This window comes from Cucurbita pepo, chromosome LG15 (genome assembly GCF_002806865.2).
Source record: "Cucurbita pepo subsp. pepo cultivar mu-cu-16 chromosome LG15, ASM280686v2, whole genome shotgun sequence".
NCBI classification, from domain to species: Eukaryota; Viridiplantae; Streptophyta; class Magnoliopsida; order Cucurbitales; family Cucurbitaceae; genus Cucurbita; species Cucurbita pepo.
This window is the reverse complement of record NC_036652.1, coordinates 5,200,325-5,219,391: the sequence shown is the minus strand read 5'-3', so window position 1 is coordinate 5,219,391 and position 19,067 is coordinate 5,200,325. Positions and strand designations below refer to the sequence as shown.

The window sequence follows — 19,067 nt, the reverse complement described above, 5'->3', positions numbered from 1 at the left end:
TGGTTTTGTTGACGAAAAATTTAAAATTTTAAACTAAATTAATAAAAATACGTCTACGTTTTATACTTGATTTAAAAAAATATATTTAAAATTTTAAAATTTTCAATAATACATTTTATAAGAAATCAACCAAGGAAAGATCTGGTATCAAATGATAAAGAAATCACTGCAACAAGAATAAGATTCAGATTATTTTGTTGATCGAATATCTCAAGGGCAAGAACACTAGTTTGAGATTCGAATTACTCCACGAGCAAGATCGATCATGTCTAGCTTGAATGATTCTTGTTGATCAAATATCTTAGGGCAAGAACACTCGTCTAAGATTTAAATCACTCCACAAGCAAGATCGATCATGTCGAGCTTGATTCTATATGCAACTTAAATTACATAGAATTGCAAATAAACTTAGTCATTGACGAAAGTAAAGCACAAATACTCATTTTACTATATTTTCCAGGTCTACTTACAAATAGAACAAACATAATTATCATACTTCATTATCATAATTATCCACTATGTAAATAAGTCTTAAAATAAATTAAAAAAAGATCCGCCCAAAATTTATAACAATGAAACTTCATTCTTCTTCAATGTGGTATGAATCGAAATATCTTTTGATAATTTCAACAACATTTTTTCTTCACATCTTCATTGAAGTATATTGTATGATGAATCTCTCAGGGTTCATATCAACGTTTAAACTTAAAAAAATAACCGTACAGTAAAATATTCTTAAATTTTAAAAAATTTATAAAATATAATTTTAAAATTTNTTAAAATTAAAATTATATCATAAAATAATTTTTTTAGCTAAATTATTAAAACTTTTGAAAATTAGAAAGTGGTTCGAGAATATTTTTAATAATTTAGCTAAAAAAATTATTTTATGATATAATTTTAATTTTAATTAATTTATTTTTGAGAAGGTATAAATGTAATTTGACGAATCAAACGGCCACATACATTCTCTCTCTCTCTCCTCCAGTCCATGGTGTCCATTTGTTTTGTGGTTAACTCTCAAAATTCCCCATAAAAAGCCTCACTTCACTCTGCTCCAGAGGCCTCTCCCTAATCCTGCAGAGCCATGGCCGCCGCAAGAGTCTTAGCCAATGCCACCACCACCACCACCACCGCCGCCGCCGCCGCCTCCTGTTTTCTCTCCAAGACCTCTTTTCTCCCCAAGCATACCCTCCCATTCAACTCCAATTTCATTTGCCTCTCCAGAACATTCCCTTCCTCCAGAAAATCATTCTCCTGCAAAGCTTTGTACATCCCTGAGGTCAAGACTAAGGAGGAAGGTCAGCCTGAAACCCTTGACTATCGCGTCTTCTTCACTGATCAGTCCGGCAAAAAGGTGCGCTCCCTGTTTTTTTTTTTGTTTTTTTAATGTTCTTTTTCCGTTTCTGTATCGGCATGTTACTTGATGGATTTGAATCTCTATTTGTCGTTTTGAGAATTGTTTGTGTTTTGGTAATGAATTTGATGAATTGTTTGGGTTGTAAGGCGAATGGGTTTGATTGCAATTAACGAATTGGATTGCCATTTCGAATTTTGGTTTGGATGGATCTTTAGAATTTTATGAACTGTGATTGATTGCGAGGATGCAGATCTTGGATTACGGACCCTGTTTTTCTGTGTGTATTGGTGTATATCCCTTATGCAAGCGGATACCTTATGTTCTCCAACAATTTATTTGAAGGACTGCGAATAAGAGACTCGTGATTTGGGATTGATTTTTTCTTTGCAACTCTGAAGTGTCAGATATTAATCATGTTAGCGTTCTGTTAGATTCAGATATGATGTTTTTGTTTTCCTAGGCTTATAAGATTGAAAATTTGTTTACTGATCAAACAAGTGTTCTTGCTTTAAGATATTCGATCAACAAGATAATTTGAATTTTACTTCTCTTATCGCTGTCTAAAAAGTTAATTTGAACGAACTTTTTTCATGTCTTATGAGTGAATGTATTCTACGTTCTCATATGAACTAACAAGAATGCTGCACTCTTTTACATTTTATTTCATCATGTCATAAAGGAAGTGCCATTTATGGTGTAGGTCTCCCCTTGGCATGATATACCACTGCATTTGGGGGATGGTGTTTTCAACTTCATTGTTGAAATTCCTAAAGAAACCAGTGCAAAAATGGAGGTTGCAACAGACGAGCTGTTCACTCCTATAAAGCAAGATACCAAAAAGGGAAAGCTTCGATACTACCCGTAAGAAACGATGTGTTTGTTGCTTAGCTTTGCTACATATTATTGCTGGACCTCTATGGGGTATTGAAGTTTGTTAGACTTAGACATGATATAATAAGAGTTAGCTGTTGGCCAAGTGCGTACTCGTATAAATGGATGGTTGTGGAAAGCACAACCCAGTGGCCGTATCCTGTTTTTCTCATCGAAAATGTTAGTGTTCGTCCATCGTAGTGTAGCAACATTTTTCATTTGGTTTTCAGATACTTATTTTTGAGAGAACATCGTGTAAAAGATTTTTGTACTTCAGTTCTAGTTGTTGTCAAAATATCCATTTCAGCCTCCACTAATAGATTTTTCAAATTCTCGGAGAGTTGGACTATCTTAATGTAGTAGCCCAAGACCACCGCTAGTAGATATTATCCTCTTTGGGAGATATTATCCTCTTTGGGCTTTTCCTCAAGGTTTTTAAAACACATCCGCTAGGGAGAGATTTTCACACTCTTATAAGGGGTGTTTTGTTCTCCTCCCCAACTAATGTGAGATCTCACAATACACTCCTCTTCGGGGCCCAGCGTCCTTGCTGGCACGCGTTCCTTCTTCAATCGACGTGGGACTCCCCAATCCACCCCCTTCGAGGCCCAACGTCATTGCTGGCGCACCGCCTTGTGTCCATCCCCTTCGGAGCTCAGGCTCCTCGCTGGCACATCGCCCGGTGTCTGGCTCTGATACCATTTGTAACAGCCCAAGCCCACCGCTAACAGATATTGTTCTCTTTGGGCTTTCCGTTTCGGGCTTCCCCTCAAGGTTTTTAAAACGCGTCTGCTAGGGAGAGGTCCACACCCTTATAAAGAGTGTTTCGTTCTCCTCCCCAACCGATGTGGGATCTCACAATCCACTTCTCTTCGGGGCCAGCGTCCTCGCTGGCACTCATTCCCTTCTCAATCGATGTAGGACCCCCCAATCCACTCCCCTTTGGGGCTCAACGTCATTGCTGGCTCACCGCCTCGTGTCCATCCCCTTTGGTGCTCACGTTCCTCGTTGGCACATCCCCCGAAGTCTGGTTCTAATACCATTTGTAACAGCCCAAGCCCACTGGAAGTAGATATTGTCCTCTTTGGGCTTTCCCTTTTAGGCTTCCCCTCAAAGTTTTTAAAACGTGTCTGCTAGGGAGAGGTTTCCCACCCTTATAAAGGTGTTTCGTTCTCCTCCCCACTGAAAGTAGATATTGTCCTCTTTGGGCTTTCCCTTTTAGGCTTCCCCTCAAAGTTTTTAAAACGTGTCTGCTAGGGAGAGGTTTCCCACCCTTATAAAGGTGTTTCGTTCTCCTCCCCACTGAAAGTAGATATTGTCCTCTTTGGGCTTTCCCTTTTAGGCTTCCCCTCAAAGTTTTTAAAACGTGTCTGCTAGGGAGAGGTTTCCCACCCTTATAAAGGTGTTTCGTTCTCCTCCCCACTGAAAGTAGATATTGTCCTCTTTGGGCTTTCCCTTTTAGGCTTCCCCTCAAAGTTTTTAAAACGTGTCTGCTAGGGAGAGGTTTCCCACCCTTATAAAGGTGTTTCGTTCTCCTCCCCAACTGATGTGGGATCTCACACTTATGTAGTTGTAACCATAAGTACTATCTTTCCACCTCTAGTTGTTTCTTGAATATTGATATGCATAGTTTTTATTTGTCGTTTTTTAAATGATTAGTTTGAGACTCTTGCATATGACATTTGATTCTCGAATACCGTCTCTTTTAATACTTAACCACTTGATTGCTGTGTCTCACAGTTACAATATCAACTGGAATTACGGATTACTTCCACAAACATGGGAAGATCCATCCTTAGCTAACTCTGAAGTTGAAGGTGCATTTGGAGACAATGATCCCGGTATGCACCACAGGCTGTTTTCCTTGAACTTTCTTTTCAGCTTTTGTAACTTCCTTAACCCAAATGAATAAAATGTCACAAATTATAAACCCAATGATTTTGTTTTATTTCGTAGTTGATGTTGTTGAAATTGGTCAAAGTGATCGGAAGATAGGTGAGATTCTGAAAGTGAAACCACTGGCTGCTTTAGCCATGATTGATGAAGGGGAACTTGACTGGAAAATAGTTGCAATTTCACTAGATGATCCTAAAGCTTCACTAGTGAACGATATAGACGACGTCGAGAAACATTTCCCGGTATTCATCATCTTTACCAGAATATGTATGTACTAATGGAGTGAAAGATTTTACCTACCTAATCCAAGAGTTACCTGCAGGGAACTTTAACTGCTATAAGGGACTGGTTTAGAGACTACAAGATCCCTGATGGGAAACCTGCTAACAAGTTTGGTCTGGGAAACAAGCCTGCAAACAAGGTACGTATACAAACTCCATCCCTAAATCTCAATTCTTTGAGCCTTTCGCAATTTTTTGTTTATAGCTCAAAGGGATCATATTTTTAATTCACCAATACAGCATAAGAGCTTGCCTGCGAATACAAGATGGTTGCTATAGTGTAACATACCTGATATATATATACATACATATATGTATTACAATTGGGGTGTTGGGAATCCCACGTGACCCATCTTTCCATACTTCCTTTTCTTTTTACTAGCAGCAGTAAATTCTTATTGCGTTCACTTTATTTAAGCAATCTTTGGATCTAGCCTTTTTCTGCCCAAATTTGATCTCCCCTAGCTGTCCCCAACCCCGAGTGAATAAAAAAAAAGTGACATTGTAACTAATTTTGTTCGATTTATATCTTCTTTTAGCTTAAGTTGTAACATGGCATACTTGGTGCAGGATTATGCCCTTAAAGTTATTGAAGAGACCAACAAATCTTGGGCCAATCTCGTTAAGAGATCAATTCCTTCTGGTGAGCTATCTCTTGTATAGAGTTCATTGATTGTAGGAAGCTGCAGGTTCTATTTATGTTAGTGCTCAAAGTGAAAGCGGATTTGTGAATTCTGGCTTTCTGATTTATATGTTTATAATGACATGGAACCCATTTTCCCATTGTTGAGACAGAATAATATATGCCCAGTTGGTGATTTTGTTTTTATATCGGAAAACTCACAGTAATTCTATAGATGATAATGATAAAGTAAGAGAATTCTTGATTTAGTTCCCTACCTTAATGACAAAGAAAGGATTGTCAAAGGAAAGATTGTTGTAACCGTAAAAAATACAATAAGAGAAGAGAACATCAATGTAACAGCTCAAACTCATCGCTAGTAGATATTTTTTTAGGCTGTTACAAATAGTATCCAGGCACCGAGCGGTGTGCCAATATCCAGGCACCGAGCGGTGTGCCAACGACAATGCTAACCTCTAAGGGGTGAATTGTGAGATCTCACATCGGTTGGAGAAGGAATGAAGCATTCTTTAAAATAAGGGTTTGGAAACCTCTATCTAGTAGACACACTTTAAAACCGAGGAAATGCCTGAAAAGGTAATCTCGAAGAGGACAATATCTGCTAGCAGTATGCTCGAGCTCTTACAAGGAAAGAATCTACCGAGGAATTCTCACCACCAACTTAGAGAGAACACGCCAATTTTAGTGAAACTCTTCATTTGTTTTGTTTTGTTTTTTTGTCTTTTGTTTTGGGTTTGTTGGGTGAAAAGACAAGTCTAATGGGGAATGGATAGCATAGGGTTCTGTATGGTATCTGCTCTTCCCTTGAAAGGACCAATGGTGTTGTCCACTTTATCGAAGCCATGTGATCACTCGGGATTGGGAATCTGATTGAATTCAACGTCTGCTCTGTTCTGTGTCACATTCGTACTCTTGATGACAGCGGATTTGTGATTGTACGGTGCTCACTTTTTACGTTGCCTACAGTCACATTCGTACTCTGTATGGTATCTGCTCTTCCCTTGAAAGGACCAATTTGTTTTTACGTTGCCTACGGCCAAACGATGTATGCTCGAACCTCTGGCCTCGGTTTAAGAGAAGGTTTTAGAAAACGGGGGTAGAAAGAGATTTTTGAAAGAGAGATTTTGAAAGAGACATTATATATGCAAGCAAGAGAGTAACAACAACGACTCACAGTATATAACTCTTGGTAGGGAGAAGTTGACAACTAATCATATCCTCAGTACATAACTATTGGTACAACTAATCATATCCTCAGTACATAACTATTGGTAGGGATCATATCCAACTAATCATATCCAACCTACATAACTATTGGAAGGGAGGGGTTGAAACCTACATAACTATTGGAAGGGTAACTATTGGAAGGGAGGGGTTGACAACTAATGGAAGGGAGGGGTTGAAACCTACATTACTATTGGAAGGGAGGGGTTGACAACTAATCATATCCTCAGGGGTTGACAACTAATCATATCCTCAGGGGTTGACAACTAATCATATCCACAACTAATCATATCCTCAGGGGTTGACAACTAATCATATCCTCCTTACATAACTATTGGTAAGGAGGTAGTATTGGTAGGGAGGAGTTGACAACTAATCATATCCTCCCTACATAACTATTGGTAAGGAGGAGTTGACAACTAATCATATCCTCCTACATAACTATTGGTAGGGAGAAGTTGACAACTAATCATATCCTCCATAGTACATTCTGAGGCATTTCATGTCTGGTAAAGTTGACAACTAATCATATCCTCCATAGTACATTCTGAGCCATTTCATGTCTGGTAGGCCTAGGCATGATTTTTCTAAAACTTCATACTTCTTAGAAATGTTCTAAAACTAGAACATGAAAATTTTCTGAAACGTAATACAAAAGTAAAACACTAGAACATGAAAATTTTCTGAAACGTAATACAAAAGTAAAACACTAGAACATGAAAATTTTCTGAAACGTAATACAAAAGTAAAACACTAGAACATGAAAATTTTCTGAAACGTAATACAAAAGTAAAACACTAGAACATGAAAATTTTCTGAAACGTAATACAAAAGTAAAACACTAGAACATGAAAATTTTCTGAAACGTAATACAAAAGTAAAACACTAGAACATGAAAATTTTCTGAAACGTAATACAAAAGTAAAACACTAGAACATGAAAATTTTCTGAAACGTAATACAAAAGTAAAACACTAGAACATGAAAATTTTCTGAAACGTAATACAAAAGTAAAACACTAGAACATGAAAAGTTGACAACTAGTCATATCCCCCATAGTACATTCTGAGGCATTTCATGTCTGGCAGATCTAGACATGATTTTTTTGAAACGTCTGGCAGATCTAGACATGATTTTTTCGAAACGTCATGCTCCCTAGAAATACAAAAGTAAAATACTAGAACATAGAAAGTTGACAACGAGTCATATCCTATAACTATTCATATCCTCTATAGTACATTCTGAGTGGAAAGTTGACAACTAGTCATATCCTCGTTGACAACTAGTCATATCCTCGTTGACAACTATTCATATCCTCTATAGTACATTCTGAGACATTTCATGTAAAACACTAGAACATGGAAAGTTGACAACTAGTCATATCCCCTATAGTACATTCCATTATGAGGCATTTCATGTAAAACACTAGAACATGAAGGTTGACAACTAGTCATATCCCCTATAGTACATCCTGAGGCATTTCATGTCTGGCCGGCCTAGACATGATTTTCTGAAACGTCATACTCCATATAAATAGAAAAGTAAAACACTAAAACATGGAAAGACATAAAGGGTTTGACTTGTCATGGACAATGCAGCCATGGACAACACGCCTTGGATGAGCATGACCGTGACACTCTGATCATAGCTTGGTGTTATATCATTGGCATCCAACTTTCTGAGATCAAATCATTGTGTTCTCAGATCTCATTTGATAATAAATTCATTTGTTTAAAAATAATAATAAGATTGTTCACGATGGTTGTTTAATTTTCTGAGATAAAATCTTATTATTTTTTGTTTTGAAAATAACTAATATTAATGAACAAACTATACTGTCATTCCATACAGATAAGGGATATTAATGAACAAACTATACTGTCATTCCATACAGATAAGGGAGTGATAGGAGATGTTTTTGGGAATAGTAAGGGTCTGTCATTCCATACAGATAAGGGAGTGATAGGAGATGTTTTTGGGAATAGTAAGGGTATAATGGTTATTAGATAGGTGGTTTGGTTACAAATAAGAGTTAAAAGGCATCATGATGGTCTCATGGCCCTACCTTCAATTGCAATGACTAAGTTGCTAAACTAAACATAATTTAACTAGTATAAACCGCGTGTCTTTGACCAAGAGGTTGATCTCATATTCGTACGGTGAGATCCCGCATTAATTGGAGAGAGGAACGAATGCCACCGAGGACGCTGGGCATGAAGGATGTTGGAGAGGGAAACGAAACATTCTTTAAAAAAATGTGGAAAATCTCCTTAACAATCGCGTTTTAAAAACCTTGAGGGGAAACATCTCCTTAACAATCGCGTTTTAAAAACTGAGGGAAAGCTTGAAAGGGAAAGCCTAAAAAAGGTGCGTTTTAAAAACTTTAAGAAAAAGTCTGAAAGAAAAACTAAAAGAGTGCCGACAATAAAATCTTGAAAGAAAAACTCAAAGAGTGCCGACAATATGTACTAGGAGTGGAAAAGCTCAAAGAAGTCTGAAAGAAAAACTCAAAGAGTGCCGACAATAAAATCTGGAAAGAAAAACTCAAAGAGTGCCGACAATATGTACTAGGAGTGGAAAAGCTCAAAGAAACAATATCTAGAACAATATCTAGAGTGCAGACGACCAGAAAAACTCAAAGAATGCTGACAATATGTACTAGGAGTGAAAAAGCTCAAAGAGGACAACATCTAGAGTGCCGACAATATCTACTAGGAGTGAAAAAGCTCAAAGAGGACAATATCTAGAGTGCAGACAATATCTACTAGGAATGGAAAAGCTCAAAGAGAACAATATCTACTAGCAGAAATTGAGCTGAAAAGTGAAAAGTCTAAAAAGGGACAATATCTACCGACACTATCAATCACAATACTTTAAATGTCAAACCGAGCCTAGTTCAACTAGTATAGAACATGAGAACCAAGAACTGAGTTCCCCCATTACAATTACTATTGAACTCGAACTCAAAAGAAAACTACGACGCTTCGCCATTGCCATTGCCATTGATGCCGTAAATTCGATTTTCTTACAAGGTCAACAGCCAGTAGAAAACAAGAATTATACAGAGATTACTGCATAGTCTTCGACAACAAACATTACACTACACAACTCACTCAGATACAAATCTCCTAAGAGGCAACTCATCTACAGACCACACCATAATGCTACAAGAAAACTGAAACCAATAATGAATCTAAACTAAATTTGCTTGAAAACCTTCTCAGCTGCAGCTATAGTATGTTGAATATCTTCAGAAGTATGCGCCAAGCTGGTAAACCCTGCCTCAAACTGTGAAGGCGCAAGGTATACACCTTGCTCCAACATTCCCCTGTGAAACCTCCCAAACTTGGCAGTGTCACTCTTTTTAGCATCTTCAAAGTTATGAACAGGACCATCGGTGAAGAAAAACCCGAACATCCCGTTTATGTACCCTCCACATATTGCATGCCCCGCCTTCTTCCCAGCACTCACCAAGCCTTCAACAAGTTCGCTCGTGATCTTGTCTAGATATTCATAGGTTCCTGGTTCTTTCAATCGCTTTAGTGTGTGTATCCCTGCAGTCATTGCTAATGGATTCCCACTTAAGGTACCTGCCTGGTACATTGGTCCTGCTGGTGCTACCATTTCCATAATCTCTCTTCGTCCTCCATATGCACCGACGGGTAGACCACCACCAATGATCTTTCCGAGCGTTGTTAAGTCGGGTGTTATTCCGAAATACTCCTGAGCTCCACCGTAAGACAAGCGGAATCCTGTCATGACCTCATCGAAGATGAGGAGAGCGTTGTTTTCCTTGGTGAGTTTGCGTATGGCATTTAGAAAATCTGGTTTTGGAGGAATGAAACCAGAATTTCCAACAACAGGCTCAAGGATAATTGCAGCAATCTCTCCTTTATTGGCATTGAAAATGGCTTCTACAGCTGCTATGTCATTGAACGGGGCAGTAAGAGTTTCCGAGGTAGCTGCTTTCGGGACGCCAGGAGAATCGGGAAGGCCCAACGTTGCCACTCCACTACCAGCCTTGACAAGAAATGGATCAGCATGGCCATGGTAGCATCCCTCAAATTTTATGAGTTTCTCCTTGCCAGTAAAAGCACGGGCAAGCCGAAGCACGCCCATGCATGCTTCGGTACCGGAGTTAACAAACCGAACCATTTCTATGCTTGGAACAGCAGATATCACCATCTCAGCTAAAACATTTTCCAAAAGGCATGGAGCACCAAAGCTAGTTCCTTTCTTCATTGTTTCAGCTAGAGCTGCAAGTACCTATGAGAATATTATTGTGATGAATATCTATGAACATGTCCTTTAAAAAAAGTTAGGACAAACAAAATTATACATTCATCAACTTCTAAAAAGTTTACGTTCGTATCTCTTAGAGTTCGGATATGGTGAATCATAATTTATATGATATCTAGAGATTTAAACCTGTAAATTTTTAGAAGATACAATATGCTCCACACATTGTTCGTACTCGTTTTCGGAGCAAAGTTCAACTGATATCTTTGTGGCTTTCTCTGCCATTTAGATCAAATATATAGTTCCATAGTATCCAGCTACTTTTTTCCATGTAATTCCTCCTGTTCTTTTCTATTATAGAGATAGCATGTTCATGCATATGCCTCTAAAACAAATATGAATCATGTTCATGCCATATGCCTCTAAAACCGACACTTTGCTCCAAGCCTCCAAATGAAGTCTATTCCTTAGATGAATATATAATAGAAAGAAGAACACTGTGCTTTATCATTGAAGGTTAGAGAGGTCGTTATTGCATTTCCCATAGAATAGATATGAAGTAAAAATAGGAATCAAATGGCCAGCTGATCATCACTATTCACTATTAGGGGTCTCCCCAAGGAGGTTTCAGCTAAGAAAAATTCCAGACTAGCGATATAAAGGGTAAGCCTAAAGAGGCCAATATCGGCTAGCGGTGGGCTTGGGCTGTTACAAATGGTATTAGAGCCAGACACCGGGGCAATGTGCTATCGAGGAGGTTAAGCCCCGAAGGGGGGCGACGTGTTTTAAAAACCTGGAGGGTAAGCCCGAAAGGGAAAGGCCAAAGAGGACAATATTGGCAAGCGGTGGGCTTGAGTTGTTACAAATGGTATTAGAGCCAGACACCAAGCGATGTGCCATTGAGGAGGCTAAGCCCCGAAGGAGGGTAGACATGAGGCGATGATGTGCCAGCAAGGACGCTAGGCCCTGGAGGGGGTGGATTTGGTGGGGGTCCCACATCGATTGGAGAAAGGAACGAGTGCCAGCGAGGACGCTGGGCCTCGGAGGGGGTGAATTATGAGATCCACGAAACACTCTTTATAAGGGTGTAGAAACCTCTCCCTAGCAGACGCGTTTTAAAAACGTTAAGCTTGAAAGGGAAAGTCCAAAGAAGTCAATGTTTGCTAGTGGTGAACTTGGGCCGTTACATTAAGGACGAAGAACTTTAGATTGAGAAGCAAGGCAGAAGACTCCAAGTAACAGAAACTACAACACAAGTAGAAACAAATTGAAGTATATAAACTGGTGGAATTGTACCTCATCATCAGCATGACCAATAATCGCCGGTCCCCAAGAACCCACATAATCAACATATTCATTACCGTCAATATCCCACATGTGGGAACCCTTTACAGAATCGATTATTATCGGTTGTCCACCAACAGATTTGAAGGCACGAACAGGGGAATTCACTCCACCAGGCATTAGCTCCTGCATACAATTTTCAAAAGCGTTCAAAACTATTTTCACCATCAGGACGTCGAACNCGATTGGAGAAAGGAACGAGTGCCAGCGAGGACGCTGGGCCTCGGAGGGGGTGAATTATGAGATCCACGAAACACTCTTTATAAGGGTGTAGAAACCTCTCCCTAGCAGACGCGTTTTAAAAACGTTAAGCTTGAAAGGGAAAGTCCAAAGAAGTCAATGTTTGCTAGTGGTGAACTTGGGCCGTTACATTAAGGACGAAGAACTTTAGATTGAGAAGCAAGGCAGAAGACTCCAAGTAACAGAAACTACAACACAAGTAGAAACAAATTGAAGTATATAAACTGGTGGAATTGTACCTCATCATCAGCATGACCAATAATCGCCGGTCCCCAAGAACCCACATAATCAACATATTCATTACCGTCAATATCCCACATGTGGGAACCCTTTACAGAATCGATTATTATCGGTTGTCCACCAACAGATTTGAAGGCACGAACAGGGGAATTCACTCCACCAGGCATTAGCTCCTGCATACAATTTTCAAAAGCGTTCAAAACTATTTTCACCATCAGGACGTCGAACGTCGAACAAATCACAACAAAACCACAAAATGCGCGTTACAATAAAACTCTGATCGCACTCCTAGGTCATTAAAATCGCCACTAGAAATCAGAATCACAGACCATGGAATTCAAATCGAATTCTCATCCTCAATCAAACATATCTAAACACAGACTCAAAACCTAATGCGAACAGAGAAAAACAGGGGAATTCACTCCACCAGGCATTAGCTCCTGCATACAATTTCCAAAAGCGTTCAAAACTATTTTCACCATCAGGACGTCGAAAGTCGAACAAATCACAACAAAACCACAAAATGCGCGTTACAATAAAACTCTGATCGCACTCCTAGGTCATTAAAATCGCCACTAGGAATCAGAATCACAGACCATGGAATTCAAATCGAATTCTCATCCTCAATCAAACATATCTAAACACAGACTCAAAACCTAATGCGAACAGAGAAAAAGCCAACGATTACAAAAAGAGGAGTTTCACCAAACAATCCGAAAGATTCCATGGACGTGGAAGGATAAAAGTGAATGAAAACAAGAAATGTACCTTGGCAGCATTGAAAGCCTCTTCAGATTTGTTGAGAGTGAAATTCTTCTTCTCATCGAGAGTGACGGCCATTTTGACACGGCCAAAACGAGCGGACCGTGAAGAGGTACGAGATAACTTAGTGGCGCATGGAAGGCCGATTCTGACGAAGCCAGCAAGAGTGACCGCCATTTTCTCCCTGGAAACTGTGTTAAAAGATGGAAGAAGATAAGAGAATGTATATATAGGCACCACGTCAGCCACCCTTATAATTTTATTTGAATTAAATTTTAAAATATTATATTTTTTCCCCTTCAATTTNTATAAGGGTGTAGAAACCTCTCCCTAGCAGACGCGTTTTAAAAACGTTAAGCTTGAAAGGGAAAGTCCAAAGAAGTCAATGTTTGCTAGTGGTGAACTTGGGCCGTTACATTAAGGACGAAGAACTTTAGATTGAGAAGCAAGGCAGAAGACTCCAAGTAACAGAAACTACAACACAAGTAGAAACAAATTGAAGTATATAAACTGGTGGAATTGTACCTCATCATCAGCATGACCAATAATCGCCGGTCCCCAAGAACCCACATAATCAACATATTCATTACCGTCAATATCCCACATGTGGGAACCCTTTACAGAATCGATTATTATCNTTTAAATGGAATTTAAAATATTATATTTTTTCTCCTTAAATTTTAAATGGAGTTTTGAGTACTTTTTTCTCTTAATTTTTTTTTTATTATTATCCACCTTTGATTAATTTCTAATTAATTAATTAAAAATAATTTGATGCGAGAATTTTTAATTAATTATAATAAGTGATAAAAAATTAATAAAAATTAATTTAATTATAATCCATTTTATCTAATATTTTTTTTATTAATATCCGTTTTGATTAATTTCTACTTAATTTNTTTAGGTTTTTTAGTTCTTTACTCTTTTCTTTATTTTTTTTATTTATATTTTTGAGTTCCTAACATATTTCTAAATATTTTTCTACTTCATTTCAAAATTTGGTCTTTAAGATTCTCAATCAAATCTAGGGAGTTCAATATAAGACGAAAACTTTTCCGTTGAAGTTCGGGTGTTACAAATTATAATCAATTTTATCTAATATTTCTCAATTGAAACGACATATAATTATTTTATGGACTGTAGTTGAAATTTTAGTGTTTGAATTTGATAGAAAGATTTGGCTAAATTATCATTAACAACAACCTTTGTTTTCTTAATTCTTACCTATGTTAATATCATTTTAAAATTTAGAATATTTTCCTTTTAAATTTTTTTGTTTTTATATTGTTGTTTTTCTTAATTCTTACCCAACTATTAATATCATTTTAAAATAAATTTTATTTTTTAAAATTTAGAAATTTTCCTTTTAAAATTTTTGTTTTTATATTGAGATTACCTAAAATTTGATTATAGATAAAAATGAATTAAAAGAGTATTTATTTTTATTAAGATTTTTGTATAAAAATGATTTTTTTAGAAGTACCATAATCAAAATAATTTTGAGTGATATAAAATATTTAAATAAATAAAATGAGTTTTTGTGTCTTTAATTTTTTTAAAAAATATTATATTTTATCTCTTAATTTTAAAGATATAAATATATTTTATCAAGTAGTTTTTATAGTGTTCTTGTATTTCACTTCTCCCCTCAATTTTTATTAATATCTGAATAATTTTTAATTAATTAATTAAAAATAATTTGATGTGAGAATTTTTAATTAATTATAATAGTGATGAAAAATTAATGAAAATTAATTTAATCAATTTTATTTAATATTTCGATATATTATTTTATGGATTCTTGATTATAATTTTATGGATTAATTTGAAAAAAGATTTTGGTAAATTATCAAATTTTAGTTAACAAAAATGTTTTTTTAATGGTTAAAAAAAATGTTAATGTCATTTTAAAATAAATTTGATTTTTTTAAAATTTAGATATTGATTTACATATTTTCTTTTTAAAATTTTTGTTTTTATATTTCTTCTCATAAATATTAAGATTTCCTATTTTTTGATTTATATAAAAATTTAAAATATTTGTTTTTATATTTCTTTTAAAAAATATTTCATAAGATTTTCTATTTTCTTTTATATATAAAAATGAATTAAAAGAATATTTATTTTTGTTAAATTTTTTTGTATATAAGAATAAAAATAATTTTTTTGGAGTATAATAATCAAAATAATTTTGACTGACATAACATACTCAAATATACTCAAATAAATAAAAAAATCGTTTAAATAATTTTATATTTTATTCTGGAATTTAATTTTTTCTTTTTTATATTAATACCTTCTTTTAAATTTTGAGTGTTTTTTTTGTGTTAAATTTTAAAAAATACATTTTAATTTTTTTTTTTTTCATCTTAAAATTTTAAAATATTATATTTTTTCCCTACAATTTTAAATGTAATTTTTAGATAGGTAGTGTATTTCAATATTTTATACTTTTGCCCTTAATTTTTATTAATACTCATTATTAACTTCTAATTAATTAATTAGAAATAATTTGATGTGAGAATTTTTAATTAGTTATAATAAGTGATTAAAAATTAATGAAAATTAATTTAATTATAATTCATTTTACCTAATATTTTATTATTAATATTTATTCTGGATTAATTTCTAATTAATTAATTAAAAATAATTTGATGCGAGAAATTTTTTAGTTAATTATAATAGTGATGAAAAATTAATGAAAATTAATTTAGTTACAACAAATTTTATTTAATATTTTTCAATTGAAACCAAATATAATTATTTTATGGATTTTTAGTTTAAATTTTAAGGTTGGAATTTGATAAAAAAAAAAAAAAAAAACTGTATAAATGTTATATTTGAACTTAATTTTAAATTTTGAGTTTTTGTTGTGGTTAAATTTTAAAAAATTACCTTTTAAATAATTACCTTATATTTGAACCTAATTTTAAATTTTGAGTTTTTTAAATTTTAAAAAATTACCTTTTAAATAATTACCTTTTAATTTTTTTTTATTCCGTTTAAATTTTAAAATATTATATTCTCTCCCTTAAATTTTAAATAGAGTTTTTAGTAATTCTTTGTTTCAATATTTTACCTCTTAATATTTTTTTTGTTATTATTATTCACCTTTGATTAATTTCTAATTAATTAATTAAAAATTAATGAAAATTAATTTCATTATAACCAATTTTATCTAATATTTTTCAATTTTTAAAACGAAATATAATTATTTTATGGATTCTGAAATTTTTGTGTTTAAATTGATTAAAAAGATTTTACTAAATTATCTCTAATATTTTCTTTTGAAGGGATGGAGACATTTTAATTTTACATAATACCTTACTCTCTCATCACAATTTCAACTCGGTTAACTTAGTTCTTTGTATGCATACCAACATTCTCGAATAATTTTCGATGCCAAANATTTTTTTTTTTTTCATCTTAAAATTTTAAAATATTATATTTTTTCCCTACAATTTTAAATGTAATTTTTAGATAGGTAGTGTATTTCAATATTTTATACTTTTGCCCTTAATTTTTATTAATACTCATTATTAACTTCTAATTAATTAATTAGAAATAATTTGATGTGAGAATTTTTAATTAGTTATAATAAGTGATTAAAAATTAATGAAAATTAATTTAATTATAATTCATTTTACCTAATATTTTATTATTAATATTTATTCTGGATTAATTTCTAATTAATTAATTAAAAATAATTTGATGCGAGAAATTTTTTAGTTAATTATAATAGTGATGAAAAATTAATGAAAATTAATTTAGTTACAACAAATTTTATTTAATATTTTTCAATTGAAACCAAATATAATTATTTTATGGATTTTTAGTTTAAATTTTAAGGTTGGAATTTGATAAAAAAAAAAAAAAAAAACTGTATAAATGTTATATTTGAACTTAATTTTAAATTTTGAGTTTTTGTTGTGGTTAAATTTTAAAAAATTACCTTTTAAATAATTACCTTATATTTGAACCTAATTTTAAATTTTGAGTTTTTTAAATTTTAAAAAATTACCTTTTAAATAATTACCTTTTAATTTTTTTTTATTCCGTTTAAATTTTAAAATATTATATTCTCTCCCTTAAATTTTAAATAGAGTTTTTAGTAATTCTTTGTTTCAATATTTTACCTCTTAATATTTTTTTTGTTATTATTATTCACCTTTGATTAATTTCTAATTAATTAATTAAAAATAATTTGATGCGAGAATTATTAACTAATTATAATAAGAAATGAAAAATTAATGAAAAATAATTTAATTATAATCAATTTTATCTAATATTTTTATCAATACTCAGTTTTGATTAATTTCTAATTAATTAATTAAAAATTAATGAAAATTAATTTCATTATAACCAATTTTATCTAATATTTTTCCATTTTTAAAACGAAATATAATTATTTTATGGATTCTGAAATTTTAGTGTTTAAATTGATTAAAAAGATTTTACTAAATTATCTCTAATATTTTCTTTTGAAGGGATGGAGACATTTTAATTTTACATAATACCTTACTCTCTCATCACAATTTCAACTCGGTTAACTTAGTTCTTCATATGCATACCAACATTTTCGAATAATTTTCGATGCCAAATCTAGAAAATAACACTCCAATCGATCTCGAACTTAGACTCTCTCTCCGTCTCCCGTCACCACGCCCTCTCTCCATCTACCGTCGCCACCCCCCAATTACGTCCACAGTCGCCGTTGCCACCGCCCCAATTTACAATGACACCAGCAACAGTCTCACAACAACAATCAAGTATCGACCCAATACCATCGACATCACCCCAACAGGTCGTAATCCCACATCACTCCCCTCAAGTTCCACAATCCAATCAAAGATGCCAAAGAAGTAGACCAAACAACACGCGGATCGACACCACCATATCCATGGTCCACAACCTGTCGAGCCGTAGTCCACGAACTCGCTTACCTCCAAGCAAACCGCATCCTCACAATCACGGTCGACGTCAAATGCAACCAATGCAAAGAAAGTTACAACATGGGGTATGATTTGGTGGAGAAATTCAACGAGATAGCGAGTTTTATTGAGAGAAATAGAGATACTCTACGTAGTAGAGCTCTCCAATCGTGGACAAAACCTACGTTAGCGAATTGCATGTTGTGCATGCATGCAAAGTGCGTAGAGCCGGTGATAATCGAGGATGAGAACGAACGAATAAATTAGTTGTTTTTACTTTTGGGACGATTAATTGGACTTTAGAAACTTAAATATCTCAAATATTTCTGCACCCATACTAATATTCATCAAACCGGGGCTAAGGATCGCCTCGTTTTTCTCACGTATCTTGCTTTGTGTAAGCAACTTCAACAACACTTCTATTACTCCTTTGATTGGAATTTTGGATTAGGTTTTTGATTACTGAGGAAAGATTTATTTATCTCTTTTTTTATTTATTATTATTTGACATAAATATAAAATTATAAAAGTTTCTGCACCTATACTAATATTGTGGACTTGTGCTTTAGCTTCAAGAATTTACTTTGGTTGTTTTAAGTGGCTGGTTTTAAATGTTTTACTGGATGGTCCTGAAAATATTTTGAAATTTATGAATAGTCGTCGGAGTGCATTGTCGATGATGTCAGTTAGTAACGGGTAGATACAAAAAATGACCTACAAACCATCTATAGTTATTGGAGTTCAAAAAACCTAAAAGAAATTGAATTTACTGGAGTTCAAAAAACCTAAAAGAGATTGAATTGTCAATATACTGTAGAAACCTTTTCTCAGAAAGCGAGTAGGGAAAAAAAGTAAAATATTGTTATTCATTACCAATAACACCTACCTTCCATGAATAATTATCGAAACGAAGTTTTAATTTTTTTTTGAAGAACACCCATATATTATTTTGATGAAATATGAAATGAACTTTATGAGCGGTGCACATTACCATAAATGGATGGTGCACCAACACTTACTCACCTACCCCAACAATTA

The 19,067-nt window shown here is 34.1% G+C and overlaps 2 protein-coding genes across 4 annotated transcripts; one reads left to right on the top strand and one right to left on the bottom strand.

The window, feature by feature from the left end:
- Positions 1-990: 990 nt before the first annotated feature.
- LOC111811105 (soluble inorganic pyrophosphatase 6, chloroplastic-like) lies at positions 991-5,236 on the top strand. The gene is made up of 6 exons (XM_023697834.1): positions 991-1,357; positions 2,061-2,221; positions 3,971-4,071; positions 4,187-4,368; positions 4,449-4,547; positions 4,978-5,236. The coding sequence occupies exons 1-6, from the start codon at positions 1,088-1,090 to the stop codon at positions 5,068-5,070; spliced, it is 906 nt and encodes a 301-aa protein (XP_023553602.1). The 5' UTR covers positions 991-1,087; the 3' UTR covers positions 5,071-5,236.
- Positions 5,237-9,236: 4,000 nt separating this feature from the next.
- Positions 9,237-13,729, bottom strand: LOC111776239 (glutamate-1-semialdehyde 2,1-aminomutase 2, chloroplastic). Of its 3 annotated transcripts, XM_023655638.1 has the most exons (3): positions 13,105-13,305; positions 12,336-12,509; positions 9,237-10,539 (listed from the first exon to the last, which is right to left on the bottom strand). In XM_023655638.1, exons 1-3 carry the CDS (start codon positions 13,273-13,275, stop codon positions 9,472-9,474), a joined length of 1,413 nt encoding a protein of 470 aa, XP_023511406.1. In that variant the 5' UTR covers positions 13,276-13,305; the 3' UTR covers positions 9,237-9,471. The 3 variants fall into 3 exon arrangements, with proteins under 3 accessions (XP_023511406.1, XP_023511405.1, XP_023511404.1); XM_023655637.1 differs by lacking the exons at positions 12,336-12,509; positions 13,105-13,305 and adding an exon at positions 13,624-13,729; XM_023655636.1 differs by lacking the exons at positions 12,336-12,509; positions 13,105-13,305 and adding an exon at positions 11,809-12,007.
- Between the last annotated feature and the right edge of the window lie 5,338 nt (positions 13,730-19,067).